General features: G+C 39.3%; 2 protein-coding genes across 2 annotated transcripts in view; both read right to left on the bottom strand.

Annotated features, from left to right (window-relative positions):
* LOC113042956 (contactin-1a-like) overlaps positions 1 to 24,523 on the bottom strand; it is a 551,632-nt gene that overhangs the window by 474,895 nt on the left and 52,214 nt on the right.
* On the bottom strand, positions 1,370 to 23,210 carry LOC113042958 (disintegrin and metalloproteinase domain-containing protein 10-like). The gene is made up of 16 exons (XM_026201998.1): positions 23,057 to 23,210; positions 20,129 to 20,279; positions 17,034 to 17,152; positions 16,416 to 16,574; positions 13,891 to 13,991; positions 13,676 to 13,813; positions 12,474 to 12,566; positions 11,259 to 11,442; positions 11,000 to 11,163; positions 9,370 to 9,553; positions 9,132 to 9,282; positions 8,323 to 8,506; positions 4,178 to 4,286; positions 3,355 to 3,575; positions 3,075 to 3,201; positions 1,370 to 2,899 (listed from the first exon to the last, which is right to left on the bottom strand). Exons 1-16 carry the CDS (start codon positions 23,127 to 23,129, stop codon positions 2,712 to 2,714), a joined length of 2,346 nt encoding a protein of 781 aa, XP_026057783.1. The 5' UTR covers positions 23,130 to 23,210; the 3' UTR covers positions 1,370 to 2,711.

The raw sequence follows: 24,523 nt of genomic DNA, 5'->3' as shown, positions 1-24,523 counted from the left end.
AAAAGCACAGACTAATTTAGTAAAAAGGCTATTTTGATTAAGCCATTACATTTTACAGTTAGTGCTATCACACAAATACACATTAATTGTCCATCTACGAATATTTCAGCAAAATGTTTAGTCAGAGTTGTTGTGCTCCTATTTCAGCGCTCGTTCTGAAGAAGTCTCTGGAGATTAGCGGAGAACTGCTAAAGCAAAAACTCATGCACTTCTGACAGAAAATACAAATATTGTCATGTTTTTTTTTACATTTACAGATGGGGAATATACCTGTGCAACGCAAGTTATGCGTTAAGGGAAACAGCCGATCTCAAACACATTAAACACCGCGTCTCTGTCTGCCTTTACTTTCTTTACTTTCTGTCAGAACTATAAACTATAGGCTACTAAGAGAGAAATAAAATACAGAAATTATTTAATGGCAAAACAAAAAAAAAATGTTCTGATTGGTTGAACTCTTCATGTTTTTCTGTTGCTTGTTTTGAACACTACTCGTGGACAGCGGCGTCATTAGATTTTTGCGTAGTGACGAATCGTACCCGTTTAAAAACATTAGTCACATTGCGAATGCATACTAATCAGAACTGAAGCTAATATCTGAATGATAGATCCCCACAGAACTGGCAATCTGAAATTTGTTCCTAGAAACAACATAATAGTTACTAATCACCACTGAAATATCTACTATTATCCTTAACGGAGTCATATGATGCAATTTTAAGTTTTCCTTTCTCTTTGAAGTGTTCGTGAATAGATAAGATCCCTAAAGTAGCAAAGACTAAAGTCTCTAACCCAAAGAGACTAATCCACGCCTCCTAAACTGCCTCACTTAAACACACCCCATGTCTACGTAACATTGTGGGAAGATTTGCCCAAATGTTCACGCTATGAAAGGTGGTGTAACTCTGATTCTCTCTGCTGCCGTCACGTCATGGAGAATCAGTGTTTTTCTTTGAGAAAGCGAAGCTACATTGTTTGGTCTTTCAAAAGAGGACACAGCTAGAAATCAGTGGTTCAGTTGTGTTTACAACACTGTTCTAGAACAGTCCAACCCTAATATTCAGATGTGTGCAGCACATTTTATGAGGACTGTTTCCTGATCCTGAGAGAGAAGACTACGATGTTCTGACTCTCAGCCTGTAAGTTCCTTTAAAGAAGTAAAGGATTTGACACTGATGATCAAGTTTAGATCAGTGGTTCTTGATTTCAGTCCTCGCGCCCCATGCTCTGCAGATTAGGATGTTTCTCATCGCTTCTGACATCTGATCTAAGTGCCCTGTGAAGTGGACGTCACAGGATATTCCCCCTTGATTCCAGTTCAAAGTGAACGTATATGTTCTATTTAAAGTGCACTGAATTATGTGAGACGTGAAGTTAATTTGTCTTTATTTAGAGGTATGTGATGCCACACTTGTCCATGTGTGAAGACGTTGTGCAGTGCAAATCCATGAATGAATGTTCGGAAGTGAGGTAAACTTCAACAGATTTCCCTGCTCAGGGAGTAGGGAGCAATGAACACTGTGTAGGGAGCATGTCAATGAGAACACAGTTGATGAACGGAGCTCACTTCTAACGAGCTGATGACATTAATCAGGTGTGTTAACAGAGAGACATGCAGAATATGCCTAGCTCGGGGCGTGAGGACTGGGGCTGAGAGCCGCTGGGGTGGAGTAGAGCTTGTTGTTTGTCGTTTCTCCCATCACAAAAGGTTTTGGGTTTACACGACGCGATGCAATGCGTAAAAACACAGTATAAGTCATTATAATCAGTAATTATGTCCCCACTAGATGCAACAAACGGCTCGTTTGCAATGGGTTTTCATGTTTTGTCTCTGTGCTCCTGGGCACACAGCAGTGAGGGGCGTAACACTTCCATCACACGCTTGAGGCAATCAGCCAATCACAACGCACTGAACAGCTGGCCAATCAGAGCACACCTCGCTCTTCAGGATGACAAGCTTTGTAAAAAAATCAATGCATTTCAGAAAGACAGCATTTCAGAAGATACGCATTTCTTAAACCACAAACATTTCATACCAGATTTTTTTCACACCAAATACACACAATAATGTTCTTTTTAGCAGCATCATATGACCCCTTTGAAAAGTTACTAGTACCTAAATAATAAGCACTAGCAGCTAATGAACACATCTTAGTATCTTATGAGAATTAGTACTTTTATAAAGAGGCTAGTACCTTAAGAATGGGTTAGAAGAAGTTTTCAGGATTAAATGTTGAAATGGCTTGCCACAGAAGTGTGTAGCTATATACAAACAAACACGAACGCACACAGAATGAAGCATGTAAACGGCGGACTGACGCTGAACCGCCTCCTTCATTAGTGAGTTTGAGTCCTGAGTATTTTCAACAAAAAAGCAAGTGTAGATCTCTTACTGACAGTAAAAGAGATAATCTGTTCTCGCATATAATACAGCTAATATCGTTTCTCTATACAGCCGCGCATCTGCGGAAAAGGGAAGGTGTAACGTTTCTGCTCTTACAAAATAAAAGTCCTTTTCTGTGCTGAAGCTCTGCACAAATCCATAAAAAGATGTTTGATATCAAACCAGGCGTCTTGAGAGGAGTTCATGAAGGACGACAGGAGACACTATGTACAGATACCCCGGTAAACCTTGGCCCTGGAGGGTAAAACAGAACTGATGCTCGGACGGAGAGGAGGGCAGTCTGAGGAAGCGTCATGGACTGGAGGCATCAGCGTCTCATCTGGCCCATCTGGTAGTTCTCCCGGGACTGGGGCTGGCGCTGACGCTGAGCCTGGCGTGGAGCGGCCCGCTGGTTCTGGTGAGCGTGCTGGTGCTGGTTCTGGTGCTGGTGCTGGTTCTGGTGCTGGTTCTGGTGCTGCTGCTGCTGCTGCTGAGCTCGTCGTCTCTTCAGAGTACCTTCACCAGACAGACAGAGAGAGAAACACTCTTCAGCATCACACAAACACCTTCACCTCAAATACTTATTTCTCAAAACACAGGCAAAACATCCTAGAAAATCATGTTCCATACAGAAAAAAACCCACTGACGGTTTCAAACGTCTCAGTGCTGGACAGTGAGGAGACAGTTTACCTGGCAGAGGTTTAGGAGGAGGCAGTTTGGGGTTACTGCTGGGTGTGTGAACACTGCAGATCTTAATGAATCCGGCCATCAGCATGATGAGAGCGATTCCCATCAGAAGAACTGCCCACCAGTGAGCCTGAGACAAAGACACAGAATAAACACACGCTCCAAGAATTAAACACAGAATAAACACGCTTGGACACAAACACAGAGTAAACACGCTGGGATACAAGCACAGAATAAACCCTCTCAGACGCCCACAGACGATCGGAGATGATGGGACACGCACCACAATCCACTCTGCGATGTTCTCGTATAGCTCCGGGTTGAAGATGGCCTTCTTCAGGCGCGCCAGAGGACCATCAGCGTCCACCAGACGGCACTTCATGAAGACGTCGCAGTAGCCCTTGAAGTCGTTGCAGGGCGAGCCGGCCTGGAGAGTGGTGACCCTCTTATTGAAGAAGCGGGCGAGACGCTCGGAGCCTGTGCTGCTGCAGGTGCTGGGGTTCACTGCGGACACAGGTTTGCATTGAGAACATTTTCTGATCTAAACTAAAGAAGTGTGCTGTGAGTATCTCTAATCTAAGCACGGTTATTTAACTGAGTGGTGTTTATTACACAGCTCTCTATAATGTGTGGTTCTGATTGGTCAATCACAGCATTTAATAATCATATATTCACTGATAAAACACAATTCTGTTTCATACAAATGCAACTGACACCATCTTGTGTTTCTTTTAGTAATTGCACTGAAAAAAGAAATAATAAATGAATGCAAGTTACAGTATCATTCTCCAAACATTTCTGTATGCATAATCTCCAAAACAAATATGAACTATTAAAAATCAGTGCTCTCCAATTTCTGGTTCTATTAATCCTATATTATTATTAATCATTAATTGATTCTGAAATTGTGTCTTGTTAAAATCATTCTGAATCTTGACTCAATGGAAATTAATCTACTGTGAGAAGAGAGACATGTAAGAAATTACAGTAATATGAAATGTAGGATTATTAGCAGTGTTTTAACACATATATATGTATATATATACAGTATATATATAATATTCTATATAGGTGATCTATATGACAGTCTGACGCTCTGTACGGACTTCTCTCCATGCAGCACACGTGGCAGAGCTCGGTCTCGTCTTTGCCGTCCACACTGGCGCAGGTGCAGACCTCCAGACCGTATTTCTCACAGATGGAGCCGGAGCAGCCCTGAAACACAGAGAGACTGTGTTCGGTACATCGATACACAGTGTAACGTCACAGAGATATGCTAATGCAGGTATTTATATAGCTGTCTCAGTATTGTTACCACGGCACATGCCATGAAATGAATTCAATGATGACACACTGACACACTATTTTCATATTCAATGCTGTTTAGTTGCTTTGTCACAATCTTTATTGTTAAAAGTGCTATATAAATAAAGGTGACTTGACATGCACAGCAGTGGACCGCGATAAATTTGAACACAAGAGCACCTTTAAAACGGAGTAGAAAAGTGCAAAGTTTCTAAAGAATAATGAATAGAGAATATTATATAGGCTATAAAAAATCTGGCCACAGAGGAAATCAACCAGGGTTGTCTGATATAAAGCGATATAATCCCAGACATAGACTCACACTTGCGAAACATAGAATTATCTCTCATGTATGCACGCTTGCTTTCTGAAAACAATGGTTAACTTGCAGTTCAGCGATCTCCACTTCAATATTCTATTCTCAGAAAAGTGTCATTCATCGACTGTTCATTTATGAGAGAAAGGCTGTGTATGTATCTACTAGCGTTTCGCCAGGTTTTCTCTGTTTCTCTGAGTTTAACTGCTTTAGAAACAATGATGTTATCAGCCCCTTGTTGAGAAAGATAGTGTAGCTCTTTAGCGGTTAAGCCATTTTATTTATACAATTGTGGGGCAGTGCTGAGAAGCTTCTGTGTTGCTGAATGTGCTTGAGCTACAGTGAAGACAGCGCAGTAGTTCATTTTTATCTTTTAAATGCAGTGTGTGTGTAAATGTGTTCAATGATAACCTACCATCAATGAAAAGTTGATTTGTAAAATATATTAGAATGAGTAAATTACGATTTAAGATCACAATATAGCTGCAAGCAGCGGGCCCAAGCCATCAGTGCAAACGCCACCCCGGCAGCATCAGTGCATTTACAGTAACCCTACGGCAGTCTGGTTTTAAGGGATAAGCCTAGGGTTGGGTATCGTTTGAATTTTATCGATTCCGATTCTTATCGATTCCTAGTTTCGATTCCAATAAGATAAAAAAATCCAATATAAAAAAAATTAAGTCACATTTATTTTAGATGTCAAACATTTTTACAGCATTCTGTTGCAGCTGAATAACATGAGCAAACATCAGCAGCCTACAAAACACTGCAAGAGGAATTTTGCCTGTGATTAAAAGAAATACCATAGCAAAAACAACTAGATTAATATGAATTTCAAATATTAAAGTGTTAAAGACAAGTAAACAGTCAGTAATAAGATAGGAACAAACAAATTCTGTATCAGGATTCTTAAAGTATCATGAGTTTGCTGGTGATACACCCTCACCATACTGTGATGCATGATGGGACAAAACCAATTAAACCCATCACAATGAGTACAGGCCTGTGGCATTCTATTCATTCATCATTTATTAATCAGTTATCATTTTGACTTCACTTTTTCTTTAATTAAAGGCTGAAATGTGACCTTTATCAATGATATCTGGATCTTAAATGACAACATGACTGACAACAGTTTATCTAATAACAAAATGTTCAAATAAAGGTTTCATAAAATGGTAATGTTACTGTTTTATTTTATGCAAAAAGAAAGTCATTTTATTTGTTGATTTTAAATATAAAACCTGGTGAAAGGATTTGTGTGTCAGTAGTAGGGATGTCAAATTTCGATTATTTCCATGATCGATCGTCGTTTAAATTAACGATCAATTAATCGATTAATCGTTAACCATAATACTGCAAAATGCGTCTATTGCAGGCACACAGTCAGCGGTATGACAGGATGTGTAAAAGCCACACACAAAACGCTTTCTCACTTGAATTAAAGAGGTTTTAGTCTGAATAAAATGCTAGTAGCAGGATTATAAAATGAATAGATGCGATTATGATCATTTGATAAAATGAAGAGAGCGCGCCATACTTTTGAGGTCATTTTACTTTGTTGACAGTTTCCAATCCCGCACGGAGAACGCTGAACGCGCATCTTTAAATGGTTTTGTGGTGCTCGTTGTTGTATTTTAAAGCACAATTGCGATGTTTTCAACTGACATTATTGTATAAAATTATCCGAAATGTGGAGCGCGTGTGACTGCGCTGCACATTAAGTGAACTACATCGGCGCTGCTGCACCAAAACACAGTTGCTCACATTAATTTGATCCTGCTGGATTCTGTCCTAGAAAATGTCAGATTTTTAAAAATCCGGCATACAGCGCATTAGATCGTGACAGTGCATGCGTGCAGACGAGGATGAGCGAGCGCGGCTTTGGCTAGATTTATTTGGAGGTTATTGCTCATGTCTCATTCGGCACAAATCGAAATGTTTCCATATTCGCAATGTATTTGAATGTTAAACTATTATTTATAATGTAAACTAGGCTTGTACTTAACACGCATTCGCATATAGACGGAAAAGATGATCCTCTTCATATGAGCAAAATGTCCTTGGCATAACAGCAGAGTGGACCGGTATACTACGGTCTATTTAAACTGACCAGTCTAACCTTTTAATGTTTAGCTGACATTTTATTTTGATAATGAACAGACTGCGATGTAAGTTTGAATCGCTAGAATATACGTGTGCAGCAGGCTCCAGCGCGATCGAAACAGCTGAGACATTAAAAAATATATAGCTATATTTTCCGCAAAAGTGTTTACTTTCATTTGTGCAACAGAGGATTTGTGCTCTTGTAAAATAAAGCACACAAACAGAATGCGTTGTCATCCTTTTTTTTTTTTTTTGTGAACTTATGGAGCGCCCACACTTCTGTTTTAAATCCGTTAGTCTTAATTAGCCTATTTAAGTCGGATATATTTCGCATAGCCTATTTAAAAAAAACAAACAGAAAAAAAACATGAAAACAAATTGTTATTTTTATGTTGGGCCTATTACTTAGTAGGCTATAAATTTTCCTTAAAGCATCCCATTTTGTCCCAGGGCTTAGAACCTGTGCCCTAGTCAGGTCCATGCAGAAACTTGTGAACGATGCTCGGCGTCACCGTTTAGTGACAGCAGTGAATGCTCCAGGGATGTGTCGGTCACAGCGCCTATTAATCGCTGTTTTAAATCCAGCAATTATTTATTTAGAAATGATAAGATCTGATTATGACAAGTGTGGTATAAAAGCTTTGTTTATTAGAGGAATAATAGGTTAACTGGAAAATGTTAGATCGCGACCATGCTTTTGGACCCCATAGTCTTCATTTACGCGGCTTTGTTCGGGTTTGCCGGTTGGTCACGAATTTGCACAAATTCAGTATATTTAGGCATTGTTTCTTTTCCTAAATCTTCATAGTCTAACCCTCTAATTTCCCAGGTTTATTTTATTATCTTTCGCTTTTAATAACTGTTTTCGCATCTCTTACTGTGGTAAACATGGGAAGGGAAATTAAAGATTTCATGAATTAAGAATTCGTTCGATTTATTAATTTGTTCCCTTATTTCACTTAAATCATGGGTTATTTAGGGAACAAAATTAATGAAACATGGACAATTGCCACATTAATAATTCGTAGGCATGAATTAACAAGTTGTAGGAATGAATAGACTACCTGTCCTGTCACTGTGTCCCGCAGCCCTGCAAAGCGCACGATATAAAACAGTTATCTGATGAAATGATTAGTAACTACATTTCTATTGCATTTAATGTTGAAGAACTTTTATGTTGTTTCTATTTTAATGTACTTTAAAGTTTAAATCACATTAAAAGCTTAATTTGTACATTGTGAATGAATGATGATGCTTTTATATATCGTCACCGTCACTCACAGCCGCTCGCACGTGTTGAGTGCGCATGAGCCGCACGCAGCCCAACATTGAATCGGTTAACCGACCATCCATAGCCTTAATCGATTGCATCTCTTATCGACAATTAATCGATCATCGATTAATCGTTGACATCCCTAGTCAGTAGTTTTTGAACATTTCCAGCACGTTTAATGGTACCTTGACAATACTGATAGCCGTGATCATGTAGGTCACTATAAAGGTGGTAAGAAGTGGCTCACTCACCCCGTTCAGGCAGACCTGTGTGTCCCCGTGGCAGGCGGTGAAGTTAGCTTTGGGCTCTGAGGTGGGGCACTGTGCCGAGGCACCGTTACACATGCCCTGATGAGCACACTCCGACTCCTCACGACACTTCTCGTTCCGGCCCTTGTAGGAGCACTCGGCCCTGCAGCAGGGGCCCTGACTGGGACTGCACACACACACACACACACACACCACACACGCACACACGTCCAGGAATCATACACATGCTTACAGTGAACCTCACGAGTTCTCATACGATCTTCAAGACCTAAAGTTCTGCTACTTTTCAATTAGAATAAAAATCTGCTCTACTTTATCACAGCATGTTTAATAAAATGAATGACTATTCCTGCTACTAATGTTTTCTATTTGTTTTAATAAGTGCGAGCTGTGACTGCGCCAGACTTTACTCCACGCAGAGAACATTTCATCACATCACTGAATACTGTCATTTAACCAATATTATGAGTTAAACTCAGGACCTGAATTTCATTTTGGAAACTATTTTGGTCTTACAGTAGAATTCAGCTACAAAAATCTATAAAATAAAAACCAGATTAAAGTTTTTAAAAGTTATTCAGTCAAGAGAAGTGCATGATTTTCTGTGTTTTGTTGTTTGATAATCATTAATGACAGACATCACAGCTTTAGTAATGCTGCACCCCAACCGTGTCTGCTTAGAAGTTTTGGACTCGAACCTAGAAGTTTTAGGACCCATAAAGACCTCTTCCCTGAATATGGATCCGACAGAAATGATGCTGGAGAAACACTCCGAGCACTGAGTGCTGTACCTGCAGACTTTGTTGGGCTTGAGTTTGCACTTCCTGTTGTCTGGCTGATTAGCATCGTAGCAGCAGTCATCTTTACACTGATCACTGTAGCCACAGTCACACTCCTCGCCCGGCTCCACCAGACCGTTCCCACAGATGGGCTGTCCGGACTCTGTGACACACACACACACACACACACACACACATCAGCGCTCCAGCTGAGGAGCAGCACTCACACTCCTGTCGCTCTGAGACTCACCCACGAAACAGGTGCCGCGCTTCTTCTCCAGCACCTGGCTGATGTTCTTGACGCTGCAGACGGAGAACTTGTTGTTGTTCAGCTTGTCTCCAGAAGTGGCTCGAGCGTACATGATGTAGTTCCCTCTCTCCTTCTTATCCTGGCTCTTAGACTCGCCGGGAGTGCACTCTGACCCGGAGTCATGCTGCGGACCGTCATCATCAACATCATCATCATCATCATCTTCATTAACATCATCACAATAATCGTTATCACCATCATCATCATTAAGTCCCGCCACTCTTTACAAACTGAGATGAATTATAATCCTTAATGTATTTAAATGTACATGTAATCTGCTGGTTTTATGAAGGTAAATCTAAGACCTTAAAAAAATGTATATATATTTGTGGGGAAGTCGTGGCCCAGTGGTTAGAGTTTGAATCCTAACCCTAGGGTTGTAGGTTCGAGTCTCGGGCTGGTAATACCACGACTGAGGTGTCCTTGAGCAAGACTCTTTGACACATAGATGATGCTCTGTGTGTGTTCACGGTGTCTATGTGTGCGCGTTCACGGTGTGTGTGTGTGTTGACTCTTTGGGTATGTGTGTGTGCGTTCACGGTGTGTGTGTGTGTGTGTGCACTTTGGATGGTTAGATGCAGAGCATGAATTCTGAGTATGGGTCACTATACTTGGCTGTATGTCACATCACTTCATAAGCTGTTAACTGAATTGAAAACATTATTTTTAAACTGTTGTGTTCTGTGGATCTCCATTATGTTTTTAATCATCCCACAATAACAGCAGGAATATCTCTGCTCATAAACACTAGAATATGGACATTTACTGCTCCTGAACAGCTGCGGCTCTTCCTCAAAGATACTTACATCAATATACATTTACTGGAGAAACTAAATCACACATGTTTTGTTTTATAAAAAACAGAGTAAGAAATATCTACTTAATTTGAAGGGAAACAAGTTTGACAGATATTTGTTCTTGTTTTAAGCAGGAACAGGTTCATTTGTCAAAAACAAGACTTTATATGTTCAGTTTGCATCTCCAGTAAATGTCTCTTGATTTAAGATGTTTAGATATTTGTACTGAGAAACAAGACAAAAAGAGTACCTTTTTATGCTTGTACCGTATTTTTCGGACTATAAGTCACACCTGAGTATAAGTCGCATCAGTCCAAAAATACGTCATGATGAGGAAAAAAACATATACAAGTCGCACTGGACTATAAGTCGCATTTGTTTAGAACCAAGAACCAAGAGTTCACATGACCGTCTCCAGCCGCTAGAGGGCGCTCTATGTGTTCAGTGTAGACTTCAGGAGCAGAGAGCAGCACAGAGCGCCCTCTAGCGGCTGGAGATGGTAATGTGAACTCTTGGTTCATTTCTCTCAGTTCATGTCAAATTAATTTTGATAAATAAGTCACACCTGACTATAAGTCGCAGGACCAGCCAAACTATGAAATAAAAGTGCGACTTATAGTCCGGAAAATACAGTAAATGCAATTATGCAGCATTTAATGACTTTAGAACTTTGCAGAAACCTAAATCAGGAGTAAATTGTAAATGAATTCTTCTGTGTGTTGTTCTCAGTGAGATCTCGTGGTGTCAGAGTGACTTCAGCTCTGCTCACTCACCGGGGAACCGAAGTTGTGTCCGACCTCGTGAGCGAAGGTGATGTGTGAGACTTTGGGAGGCACATGTGAGGCGTAGTTCTGCACTGTGATGATCCCAGTGTTCAGAGACTTCTTCTTCCCATCAGAATACAGCTTGTTCTTCTCACAGATTCCCCCAGAGCTCCCTGACACACAAACACACACACACACACACAGCATCAGAGAACTGAAGGAGAAACACTGGTCTGAGGGAACGTCTGTACCATGCAGCAGTGTTTACCGGCTGGAGCCCCGACCCAGGCCAGACCCAGCACACCGTCGTCAAAGTCCCGGTCGGTGAAGACATACGCCAGACAGTAATCATCATGATTCTGCTCCGAGTTCAGCTCCAGGAACTTCTCCACGCCGATGTTAGCGAAGCGGAAGGGGTTGGAGCGATCGCGCTCATCATTCGTGGTGTTTATCTGAGACGAGTTGAACCACACAATGCTGTCAGGAACAGCTGCTGAACTAAAGCTGGGCTACTAACAACTAAACAACATTTGTGTTATTGAAAATATACTATACATTTACTGAAAAGAAATTAGTTCAGCTAGTAGCTAATGCAACATTATCATTTTCATCAGGATGATTTCCACCACATTAGAAAAAATGTCATGCTTTCAAATATAATAATGCCGTGAAAATTTGTCATTTTGAAATGAACACTTTGTATTATAATGTATTGTTTTTTTATCCTTTAATGTTGACATTAAACCTGAAATGATGACAAAAAGTTAAATAAATGAGATCATAATTATGAAATACAGGGTTCGTACAGATACTGTATAATGAAATTCCAGGACTTTCCAGGACTTTTCAAGCACTATTTTGGGGATTTTCAAGGACTACAATCAGAGGTCTCACTTATCAAACATATACTTTATTTACTTTAAATTCTAAAAAAGGAAAATAGATGAATAAAAATTAAACAAGATGGTACAAATAAGGTACAGCACATTATAGTATTCAATGACTGTGGCAACTCTAAGTATGAGAACATGAAAGTCATGTCATGTTCCCCGGCATTTCTTCGTCTTACTCTTTACCATTTCGTAAATGTGCTCCAGGTAAGTGATGTCAGAACGAGCGAGTTAACGAATAAGGCGGGTAGAAGGAGGGGGATGGGCTGAGGCGTTAATTTTGAGCATTAATTTTGTTTTATAGAAAAAAAATATACACTTCAAAATTGCTTTGTAAATTCATAAATATTGCCTTTAAATAATTCAAGCACTTTTCAATTACTTTTCAATTAGTTTTCAAGGGTTTTCCAGGACTTAAATTTCAAAAAGTCAAATTCAAGTACTTCAAGCACTTTAAGCACCTTGTACGAACCCTGGAAATACCATCTTTTTGCAATTTGGACTTGCGTAATAATTTTGCCAGTGATAATTAACAGTATGTCAGTGATGATGTAACTTCTGGAAGTGTTCTGAGCTCATTAAATGTGCATCACCCGTATCCTCTTGACCATGAAGCTGATGTTGCGGATGCCCATGAAGTCTGTGCCCTGGTAGATGGCATCGATGGCCTTGATGTGACTGGAGATCTGCGGGACACAGCACATCACCATCATCACCACCACCATCATCATCACCACCACCATCATCACCACCATCATCATCTTCATCATCAACATCAACATCATCACCACCATCATCACCTTCATCATCATCATCACCATCACCACCACCAACATCATCAACATCATCATCATCACCTTCATCATCATCATCATCATCACCACCAACACCATCATCACCACCATCATCATCACCACCATCATCATCATCACCATCACCACCACCATCATCATCACCATCAACATCACCATCATCATCATCACCATCATCATCATAATCACCACCACCAACATCATCAACATCATCATCATCACCACCATCATCACCTTCATCACCACCATCATCACCTTCATCATCATCATCACCACCACCAACATCATCATCACCACCACCATCATCATCATCACCACCACCATCATCATCACCATCATCATCATCACCACCACCATCATCACCACCATCATCCTCATCACCACCAACACCATCATCACCACCATCATCATCACCACCATCACCATCATCAACACCATCACCATCATCACCACCATCACCATCATCACCACCATCAACATCATCACCACCATCTTCATCATCACCACCACCATCAACATCATCACCACCATCATCATCATCACCACCACCATCATCATCACCATCACCATCATCATCATCACCACCACCATCATCACCACCATCATCATCACCACCATCACCATCATCAACACCATCACCATCATCACCATCACCATCATCATCATCACCACCACCATCATCATCACCATCACCATCATCATCATCACCACCACCATCATCACCATCATCCTCATCACCACCAACACCATCATCACCACCATCATCATCACCACCATCACCATCATCAACACCATCACCATCATCACCACCATCACCATCATCACCACCATCAACATCATCACCACCATCTTCATCATCACCACCACCATCAACATCATCACCACCATCATCATCATCATCACCATCAACATCATCACCACCATCATCATCATCACCATCACCATCATCACTCGCAGCCGTCTCAGGACAGTTCAGGACGCACCTGAGCGATCACGGCCTCTCTGGTCTTGTAGTACTTGAAGAAGAGGTGATCGGTTTGGATGAAGAGCTGGCAGGTGTTCTTCTCCACCTGTGTCATCCTCCTCTTCCTCAGTAAGACGTGGTCATCTGTGATGGTCTCCTGAGGGAGACAGAGACGTCTCATCACCTGAGAGTCAGCAGAGTTTCCTCTGAACCAACACTCAAGCGATGTCTGACCTTGAGCGGTTCCTCCAGCGCAGACGCCTGATATCTCTTCATGCGCTCGAACACAGACGAGTCTGCGCAGCCGCCTGCTGGTCCATATCTGTGAGGATAATCTGATCAGGAGACAAGGAAACACCGTCAGAACCAGCTCAGAGCAGATGCATGGTGTACTTACACACACACTGAAGAGTCCATGTGATTTATTTCAAATGGAAAAAACTGAATTTGGGAAATAAATAAATCTGATATGGCTCTAGTTTAGGGTTAGCGGGTAGTTAAACAGTAAACAGCCAGATATACGACCAACCAATCAGAATCAAGCTCTCTGAAATCAGACACACGTGACTAGGGCTGGGTACCGAACTTCAATGCCTTTATGGTATCGAATGAAAAACTTCGAGTATCGAAAAATTATTTATCTTTCGGTGCCAAATTTTGGTTCCAAAAGCCAAGCGGCCAGTGTTTTATTTTTTTTTGCCAAGCGGCTGTGTCTGGTGAGCTTGTAGCATACGTGCATGTCAGGACCCAAATTCGCTGTGATTAGCTGTCCACCACCACGTGACGTGACGGGACGGGGAGGATTTCTGAAAATACTCGCAGTCACACAACACAACTGTAGTTGTTTTTTCTCAAAACGTTTCCGGCTACACTTTATCACTTTAAGTCGATGCTGAGTCAGCAAGGTGCAACATATGCAATAAGAGTATTGCAACCAAAGCCGATGTTAATGATGCATTTGTTTGGATGAGTGTTTTGCCCTCCCTCCCTGTTTAGTTTGGTCTACTCCATTGTGTATCTTGAAACACGCCCCCTTTCACGTCGTCTAAAAAACAGAGAGAAAGAGACAGATTTATCCGGTACAGCGAATTTCTCTGAGCAGCAGGCCACTGTATACGTTCACTTAAAACATAACCGACTGTGTTTACGAGAATACTTGCAGAGACAATCATTTTTATATAAAAATGAGTTAGTTGTGTTTGTGTGTGTTCATTCAGAAGTTACGATACGCGAAAGATGAATTCATTCTCTGTACGCGCATTATCTGAAATGCTGCTCGCAGCGCGTGCTTTGAATGAGTGAGCGCAAGCTCCGAACGCGCGCAAATTGTTTAAAATGCTTGAATCATCAATATTTAGAAACAAATGCAAACGATCGGCTACGATCCTTTCACCCCTTCAAGCGAGTGAACAGCAAGGGAAGTTAGGAATTTTACAATCACTATTCACGATAGCACATCGGACTGGAAAATACAATAGACCCGGGACGTGGGGCTAACGAGCCCTGCACCTCAGATCTATCCAGTTTGTGAAACACTGGTTTCGTTAAAAAAATAAATGATTATTTTAAAAGATTGACTCAAAAGAATCATCTGTTCACTAATCGGATCATGAACTTGTATTACCGAGCCGATTATCTATTATTGAACATCTGGAATGAATAAAGATTCAAGTTCATCTGTAAAGCACATAAAGCTGTCGTTTGAGTTTATAAACTTCTATTTCATGCATGATTCGCATGGATCGCTAACTGAATGCAAAGAGTGAGTTCTAGAAGAATGTTTGTGTCTTGATGAGCATGTATCGCTCACTTGGGAGTCGCTAAATGAGGATCAGTTGCCCTGTTGGTTAAAATCCCCAAACTGTTAACTTAAATATAAAATTAATAAATGACATAAAAACAGGGGCGTTTGCGTTATGATGTGGTGGGCTGCTGTGGGCCAGAAAGCCTGGGCAACTTTTTGGTCCCAGTCCGCCGCTGAATGGCGCACCCCTATCCAAAAAGCACAACCAGTTATATTAATAATGTTATTCTGAGTGTGAAGTGTTACCAGATTTTGTTTTAATTAAGGTGTTTATAAAAGTTATAAAAGTTTTGTGTTTAATGTATTTGTGCTGATGTTGAAATGGATTTGAAAACATATGGTATCGAAAAAAGTATCGTTAGGAACCAGTATCGAAACTGAGGTATCAAATTTGGCACCAGATCGAAAGATTTTGAACAATACCCAGCCCTACACGTGACAGTGGTCTTGAGTTAGTAGCGTCTCTCTCAGTAACACTCGTAGTTTAGAATGACACTTGGTTATAAACCACAACTCGAGGTAGGGCTGTGCGATTAATTTTGTAATGGTTTCATGGAGAGAATTTCTGTTTTTTTTTTCAGCAGGGTAATGATACTCATACTGTTCTGCACATTATTGACAATATCGAGCTGAAGCTTTACTTTGCCAATTTAAAATCGCAAATCAAATCGCAATCGAAATATCTGTCAAAATAATTGCGATTAGATATTTTCCCCATATCACACAGCCCTAACTCAAGGCATTTACATTGTTGTTTTCCTGAAGCGCTGAAGGCTGGTTAAACACACAACACGATCGCAGCTGAAATCACCACACACTGATCTGAGAGCGCTGTACATGTGTCACGTCTGTCGCTGGATCAACACGTCTCAGTCTGGTGAATGATTACGAGACAAACGTTGCGCCCTGATGAAGCTGTTTCTCCTGTATGAGGCGTTCAGTGTTTCTCACTCACGGATGTCGTCCTCGTGGTAGATGACGGAGTGGAACGGGACGTTCTTGTCCTGCAGGTATCTCTCGACCGGCTCCACGTAATACATCCCTCGATGGGTCTGAATGAAGCCCTCGAACTTCCCATCCACGACCGAGCCGTGCGTCAGAGAGCCATGTTCACCTGAGGAGAGACGAGCCGATCAGACCAGAAGAGCCAACAACATCACAGATTATTACAATCCAAAATATCTGTGATCAAAACATCCTTCCTCCAGTCTTCAGTGTCACATGATCTTCAGAAATCAGAATAATATGATGATTTACTGCTCAAGAAACATTTCTGATTATTATCAATGTTGAACACAGTTGTGCTGCTCAATATTTCTGTGGAAACTGAGAAAAAAACAATTTTAACTAGTAAACTTAATGTAACTACAACATGATTCAAGTAACTTGTTCTTTATTTAGCCTCTAGTTAAAGAAAATTATGTTCCAAGTGCAGCACAGATGAACTCGTCAATATGATGTAAATGTTAAACACATCACTTGTTAAATATCTCTGCAGAAAAGATGCATGAACACAACTACATCTTGTACAAATGTGTTCAGTAATAATCCGTGATGATCTGGAGTATGTCACCGTATATTTCTCCAGTGTAGATGTGCGATGTGTCGTAGTCCAGCTCCTGTCCAGACATCTCCAGCTTAAAGTCGTCTGAAAACAGCCTGGTGTCTCGCTTCATTCGCAGGCTGAAATGTCTGAGAGACGGAGACAAGCAGCAAGAAGAGATGAACACACACAGACACTGAAACACACACACACACGCGCACTCACAGACACACACACACTGAAACACACACAAACACACACACACGCGCAATCACAGACACACACTCACACACAGACACACACGCGCACTCACAGACAGACACAGACACAGACACACTAACGTGCGCACTCACAGACACACACACACACACGTGCAATAGCAACATTAGTCTCACACAGAGACAAGAAGATCTTTTGGAAAACAAAATACGATGCGTGATGCTTACTTTGTCTGGAGGTTTGCACACAAACCCTCTTTCAGGAACAATCATTGCAAGACTGTAGCTGAACTGACCCTCGTTTGAGAGGCAGTCCGGTGTAAAATGTTAGCACAAAGTATAGATCTTTTCCTTTTTTTCCTCGGGACATTTCCTTCATAAATGAAAGTTACCCATCTTGTCCAGAGCGGTCTATGGAGACTCCTATGTTCGCTGGTGCATCCCAACACACCACACATTTAATGTCTCTTTGGCACTGACATGTATCTCCATCAGCTACAGCGAGAGAACAGTAATGACGGACCACTGCTCCTCACTCAGGGCTGTGTGTATGCTAACACGCCACAGAGCGTCACTAATGGCCCGACTTTCACCGACTCTGATGTCAGAGTATATGGAGAGCTTATATGGAGAGACTTATTAGTGTTATAAAACTATAGGTGAGTGGATTTTTACCATTAAAGGCTGTTTGTTCTCACACACTGCGGCCACACAACTGTGTTCAAACATGTTATGAACAGGGATGACATCACTGAATTCAATGATGAACTGCCTTTAACTATCATTCTGCATTATTGACACACTGTTTTCCTAATGAATGTTGTTCAGTTGCTTTGACGCAATGTATTTTGTTTAAAGCACTATATAAATAAAGGTGACTTGACTTGACCTTATAAAAGTGATTTTTGCATTCTATGGCACCTTTAATTTATATAAAAATCATTTAATAAAACAACAGGCATTTTTGACATTAACATACTCCGTCATTCGTTAGCTGTCCTTTATTTTGACAGAGAACAACTTTGAAAAAAAATATCTGACTGTATACCGAATAAGAACCGTTTCATGTTTTATCAATTATTTCATTTATTTTAGTAAAACTTGAGGAAATGTATAATTTTGCAACCACTTTTTTATGCCATAATGCACACATCAATGTAATCTAAACCTTCTAAGCTACAGTTTTTTTCAACTGCTTACACACATTTTCCAAAGTTTTCCTCTTTTTTTCAAAACTTAACACACAAATTGAAGAATTGCACACACAAGATGCAAAAAGCCTCACATCTCTTTCAAAATGAAACACCACAGTCAAAATATCACAAATATATTTCAAAAGCAAACATTTGTCTTACTTTGTAAACACCTTTACCATAATGTTATATTTTTGATTATGTCATATACACACTGTTATTCAAAACCTAAAGCTCCTCTTTTAAAAGCTCACATGTACATGATTGAATGTAATTGGGAGAGAGCTGTTGAATATATAAAGTAAAAACAAAAGCAAAATTGAAACCAAACTTTATTTTTTTGCTCTTTGTGGTTGTAAATGTAGTATTAGTGTACACAGTTTGAAAGGAAAGAAATACATCAAAAGATATGTAGTGTTGTAGCCTGTAGTGTAAAACCGAACATGATGTGTGTGTTTGCGTGTGGAGATGGTTGTGTGTATCTAGCTCCATCTCTCCTCCTCCAACATACGTCATCCACATCACATGCTGTATTCTCTCTTGATACCTTACCAAACTGTGACCAATGCAATGCACTGTAGTAAATGAATGCAAGGGAACTACAGTAAAATATATGTATTATAGTATAGGCCTATTGTTTGTTATGGTAAAAAAGCCATTATGTGTACATTACATTAGATCGTTACACACCGGTTCTCATTTCTAAAGGTTCGAATTATACCCGCCACAGTAAATCTACTCAAATTACAGCCTCTCTCATTGTTAAACCATGGTTTATCACATGATCGACTACTGTAGCCCTAATCCCATTTGAGACCACTCTTTTTGTTCCTTGTCCTCCTCTATTTCTGACTCGTCCTCTTCCTCCCCTTCCTCCTCTTGGTCGAACTCGTCCTCTTGGCTCTCCCTCCAACTCCTCTTACTCTGTCTGCAGTGTTTGCATCCATTGTCCAAAAGCTACTACTTGACCTTTGGTCTATTTATAGGCCACTACTAAAGTTATGATTGTTTGTTTGTTGAGTAAAGCAACAAGTGTCTGCACATGTGAGGAGTTAGTGTGAGGCGCTGATGAATTAGTGTGGCATTTTGATTGGTTGTGTTTATAAAAGGAAATCAAGAAACTTCCTGTCAGATTTTTGTGTGTTGCATAGAATATTGTGTGTTGTGTTTTGCAAAAAGTGTTTAACGAAATTGAAAACTGAGTAAAAGGCCAAACATTTGTGTATGGTTTTGCAGATTTAGTGTGTGGTCCTGGTGTTTGAGTGTCAGGTTTGAGAAATTGTGTGACAAGTAATAATTTTGTGTGTAAGCAGTTGAAAAAAAACTGTAATACCCTACTTTTTCTACGATTTCTAGTTTTTAATGTCACAGGTTTAGCCTAATATATATATATATATATATATATATATATATATATATATATATATATATATATATATATTTTTTTTTTTTTTTTTTTTTTTTCAATTTTCATTTTTTATGTTGTGAGTCAAAGTAGACATCAGATATGGGAATATATAACATGTTATATATCCTGAACGTTGCTGAAATCCACCCTTCTGCTGGGATCAGAATAATCAAATTTGTTTTGGATCAAAATCTTTCTAAATCGTTTTGAACAACACATCCCGAGGATTTAATCCAGATCCAGACCAAGGTTGTATTGTGTGATCTCAACCCATTGTCTGGATCTGATCCGGAGCGAATCTCTCACCTGCCGTGAGCGTGGAAGTCCAGCTGTAGCTCTCGCTCCTGTAGAGACAGCGCTCTCTTGGCTCTCGTGTGCTGACTGTGCAGCAGATCTGTGTCGTACGACAGACCCTCGTAGTGACGGATGTACTTGTTCAGAGGGTTCCCAGAGTAACCTGCCAGAACACATGTGACAGTGAGCACGTCTGTGATTGGCCCGCGGTGATCACATGACTCATGAGAATAAACAAGCTCAGTTCACATGCACCGCGTCAGATATCTCAGATATCAGCTACAGAGATGTTACATGGAATAATAAAAGCCATTTTGTTCCTATAAAATAAATAGAAATAGAAACTAGATAGTTGCCAGATGATCAAATTTTCATTATGTTTAAGGAATAAAATACAAGTAGCTAAGACTAAAACTGAATTTAAAAAAAAAAAAAAAAAAAAAAAAAAAAATCTCTCTATATATATATATATATATATATATATAGAGAGAGAGAGAGAGAGAGTCGTATATATTTATAGAAATATAAAAAAGACAAAAATACACCAAAATTTACTTAAACTTCAATATGCAAAAATATAAAATTAAAACTAAATTCTAAAAAGACAAAAATTGCAATTACTAAAACTTTAAAATTGAAATTTCTAAAAATAAATACTGATGAAATGTATAATAGTACATGGATTCAATGACACCTATATATATATATATATATATATATATATATATATATATATATATATATATATATATATATATATATATATCCAAAGTGACTAACAGTGCATTCAGGCTAATATTTTTTATCTAACATGTGTTCCCTGGGAATCGAACCCACAACCTTTTGCACTGCTAACACAATACTAATTTCTATAAATTATCTGACATGGTCAGTGCTGTGGCTTTGACTCGGACTCCAGAATGCTGCTGCTCTCAGATACTGATCAGTATATGTGTGTATGACTGATAAAGCACTCATTTGTGATACACATATACAGTCTCTCACAGAAGGGAGTACACCCCTCACATTTTTATAAATTTTATAAATCAGTCATTACTGAGAGAGGTGTTATATACTGTATATTAACCATCAGTCATTACTGAGACAGCGTTATATACTGTATATTAATCATCAGTCATTACTGAGAGACAGTGTTATATACTGTATATTAACCATCAGTCATTACAGAGAGACAGTGTTATATACTGTATATTAACCATCAGTCATTACTGAGAGACAGTGTTATATACTGTATATTAACCATCAGTCATTACAGAGAGACAGTGTTATATACTGTATATTAACCATCAGTCATTACTGAGAGACAGTGTTATATACTGTATATTAACCATCAGTCATTACTGAGAGACAGTGTTATATACTGTATATTAACCATCAGTCATTACAGAGAGACAGTGTTATATACTGTATATTAACCATCAGTCATTACTGAGAGACAGTGTTATATACTGTATATTAACCATCAGTCATTACAGAGAGACAGTGTTATATACTGTATATTAACCATCAGTCATTACTGAGAGACAGTGTTATATACTGTATATTAACCATCAGTCATTACAGAGAGACAGTGTTATATACTGTATATTAATCATCAGTCATTACTGAGAGACAGTGTTATATACTGTATATTAACCATCAGTCATTACTGAGAGACAGTGTTATATACTGTATATTAACCATCAGTCATTACTGAGAGACAGTGTTATATACTGTATTTTAACCATCAGTCATTACAGAGAGACAGTGTTATATACTGTATATTAACCATCAGTCATTACTGAGACAGCGTTATATACTGTATATTAACCATCAGTCATTACTGAGAGACAGTGTTATATACTGTATATTAACCATCAGTCATTACTGAGAGACAGTGTTATATACTGTATATTAACCATCAGTCATTACAGAGAGACAGTGTTATATACTGTATATTAATCATCAGCAGCAGTCATTACTGAGAGATGGCATTATATACTGTATATTAATAATCAGTCATTACTGAGAGACAGTGTTATATACTGTATATTAACCATCAGTCATTACTGAGAGACAGTGTTATACACTGTATATTAACCATCAGTCATTACTGAGAAAGGGCGTTATAAACTGTATATTAACCATCAGTCATTACTGAGAGACAGTGTTATATACTGTATATTAACCATCAGTCATTACTGAGAGACAGTGTTATACACTGTATATTAACCATCAGTCATTACTGAGACAGTGTTATATACTGTATATTAATCATCAGTCATTACTGAGAGACAGTGTTATATACTGTATATTAATCATCAGTCATTACTGAGAGACAGTGTTATACACTGTATATTAACCATCAGTCATTACTGAGAAAGGGCGTTATATACTGTATATTAACCATCAGTCATTACTGAGAGACAGTGTTATATACTGTATATTAATCATCAGTCATTACTGAGAGACAGTGTTATACACTGTATATTAACCATCAGTCATTACTGAGAAAGGGCGTTATATACTGTATATTAACCATCAGTCATTACTGAGAGACAGTGTTATATACTGTATATTAATCATCAGCAGCAGTCATTACTGAGAGATGGCATTATATACTGTATATTAATCATCAGCAGCAGTGTGATGTGTTTATGGGAATGATGGAGAACCCTTGAGTCTCCTCCCTCATCATCATCTGGAGCTGGATGTGTGTTAGCTCCTCTGTCAGCCCAGGACCCTCGCACCCCAGGCTCGCTCTTTTGGCACATTTCAGCCCAGAAAAGCGTTCAGGATCGAATCAGCAGCGAACATCGACAGGAACCGGCGGATTTGCGGGAATAACGGAATAACGGTCGCGTTAGCATTAGCAGCGCTGCTATCGCACAGCATCGCCGAATCAGAGCTGAACCGCTCCAAACACACACTCACACTCACCTTGAGCGGACCTGAGGGAGCACAGGAGGCACAGCAGCACCAACAACACCGCCGTCATCGCGGATAAATGCATCTTTAGCGCATGGATGATGGACGGGGTTGGGTTTTATTGTTTACAGCCTCGGTCTGGGCTTGGGGGCTTAGCGTGCTGACGTCAGACGCACAGAGTGCGTATGCGAGCCCCTCCCCCACGCCTTTATTTCGCAAGCGCACAAAGCAAAGCCTAAACTAACGGAGAAAAAATGCAATAAACATATTTGCAATATTTTACAAAAACAAAATGAAATATCTCCTAGAGGGATTTTTTTGTAACTCTATAATTCATAATTGATAATTCCTATTAAATACTGGGTTAGGGTAACCTAACCTAATCCTATACTAATAAAATACTACATTTCAAAATTTTACATACCATGTATTAATATTAAGATTCACTGATATTGATGATGTATGCCGTTTGTTTAATGCTGTGAAAGTCTCTTATTTTCTGTAAAGTCGTAAACATGCTTTGGATGGATTTAGCATATTTAGTTTAATGAATAATAATTATTGTTTTAGTTCAAATTATGTTATCTTTTATTATGAAAACAAAAGCAATAAAGATCTAGAATCTATTGTTAACCGTTTTATTTTACACAAACAAAAATACCTGTTAAATTTGTTTTGTTCTGATTTTGACTTTTATATTTCTTCAGTAAGACTGTTAGTTTAGTTTATTAATTTATAGAGTACATTTCAAAACAACAAAGTTGCAACCACATGATGTACAGAGGTATTAAAACAAAAATCAAAACAATATTAAAACCTTGAAAACACATAAAAGTATAAACACCATCATTCAAAACATAAAGAATACAGATAAGTTTTTAATGAAGATTTAAAAGTAGAAACAGAAGAGAGGGAGAGAGGGAGACTCCAGAGTCTAGAACAGCCATGGAGAAGACCTGGACACAATTAGTTTTGTAACATGAGCAAGGAACAGAAGTAGTTTGATTGGAAGAAAGTAAGGATCTTGAAGCATTGTATGGGACAAGATCACTTATATACTGAGGGGCAACACCATGTAATGCTTTATAAACAAAACACTTTTTTTTTTTATAACTATCTAGGACCTAACCAGTTTCCAGTGGAGAGAGCCAAGCACAGGAGTAATGTGCCAACACTTTTTAGTGCCAGTTAAAAGCCTGGCTGCTGCGTTTTGTACCACCTGCAGATGATGTAAATTCTACTTCTTGTTACAAGTATCGAAGAACCATCACTTCTACCACAAAAGACAGCTTTTTAAGTTATCTTCCTGATGTATCCGAATTACTTAGCATATCCAAAACCTCAGAACAACTTGATGATGTAACAGAAACTATGGACTCTCTCTTTTCTAGCACTTTAAATACAGTTGCTCCTTTACGCTTAAGAAAGGTTAAGGAAAACAGTTTGACACCATGGTATAATGAGCATACTCGCACCCTA

Source organism: Carassius auratus, chromosome 25 (genome assembly GCF_003368295.1).
Source record: "Carassius auratus strain Wakin chromosome 25, ASM336829v1, whole genome shotgun sequence".
NCBI classification, from domain to species: Eukaryota; Metazoa; Chordata; class Actinopteri; order Cypriniformes; family Cyprinidae; genus Carassius; species Carassius auratus.
This window is presented reverse-complemented; position numbering and strand designations above follow the sequence as displayed.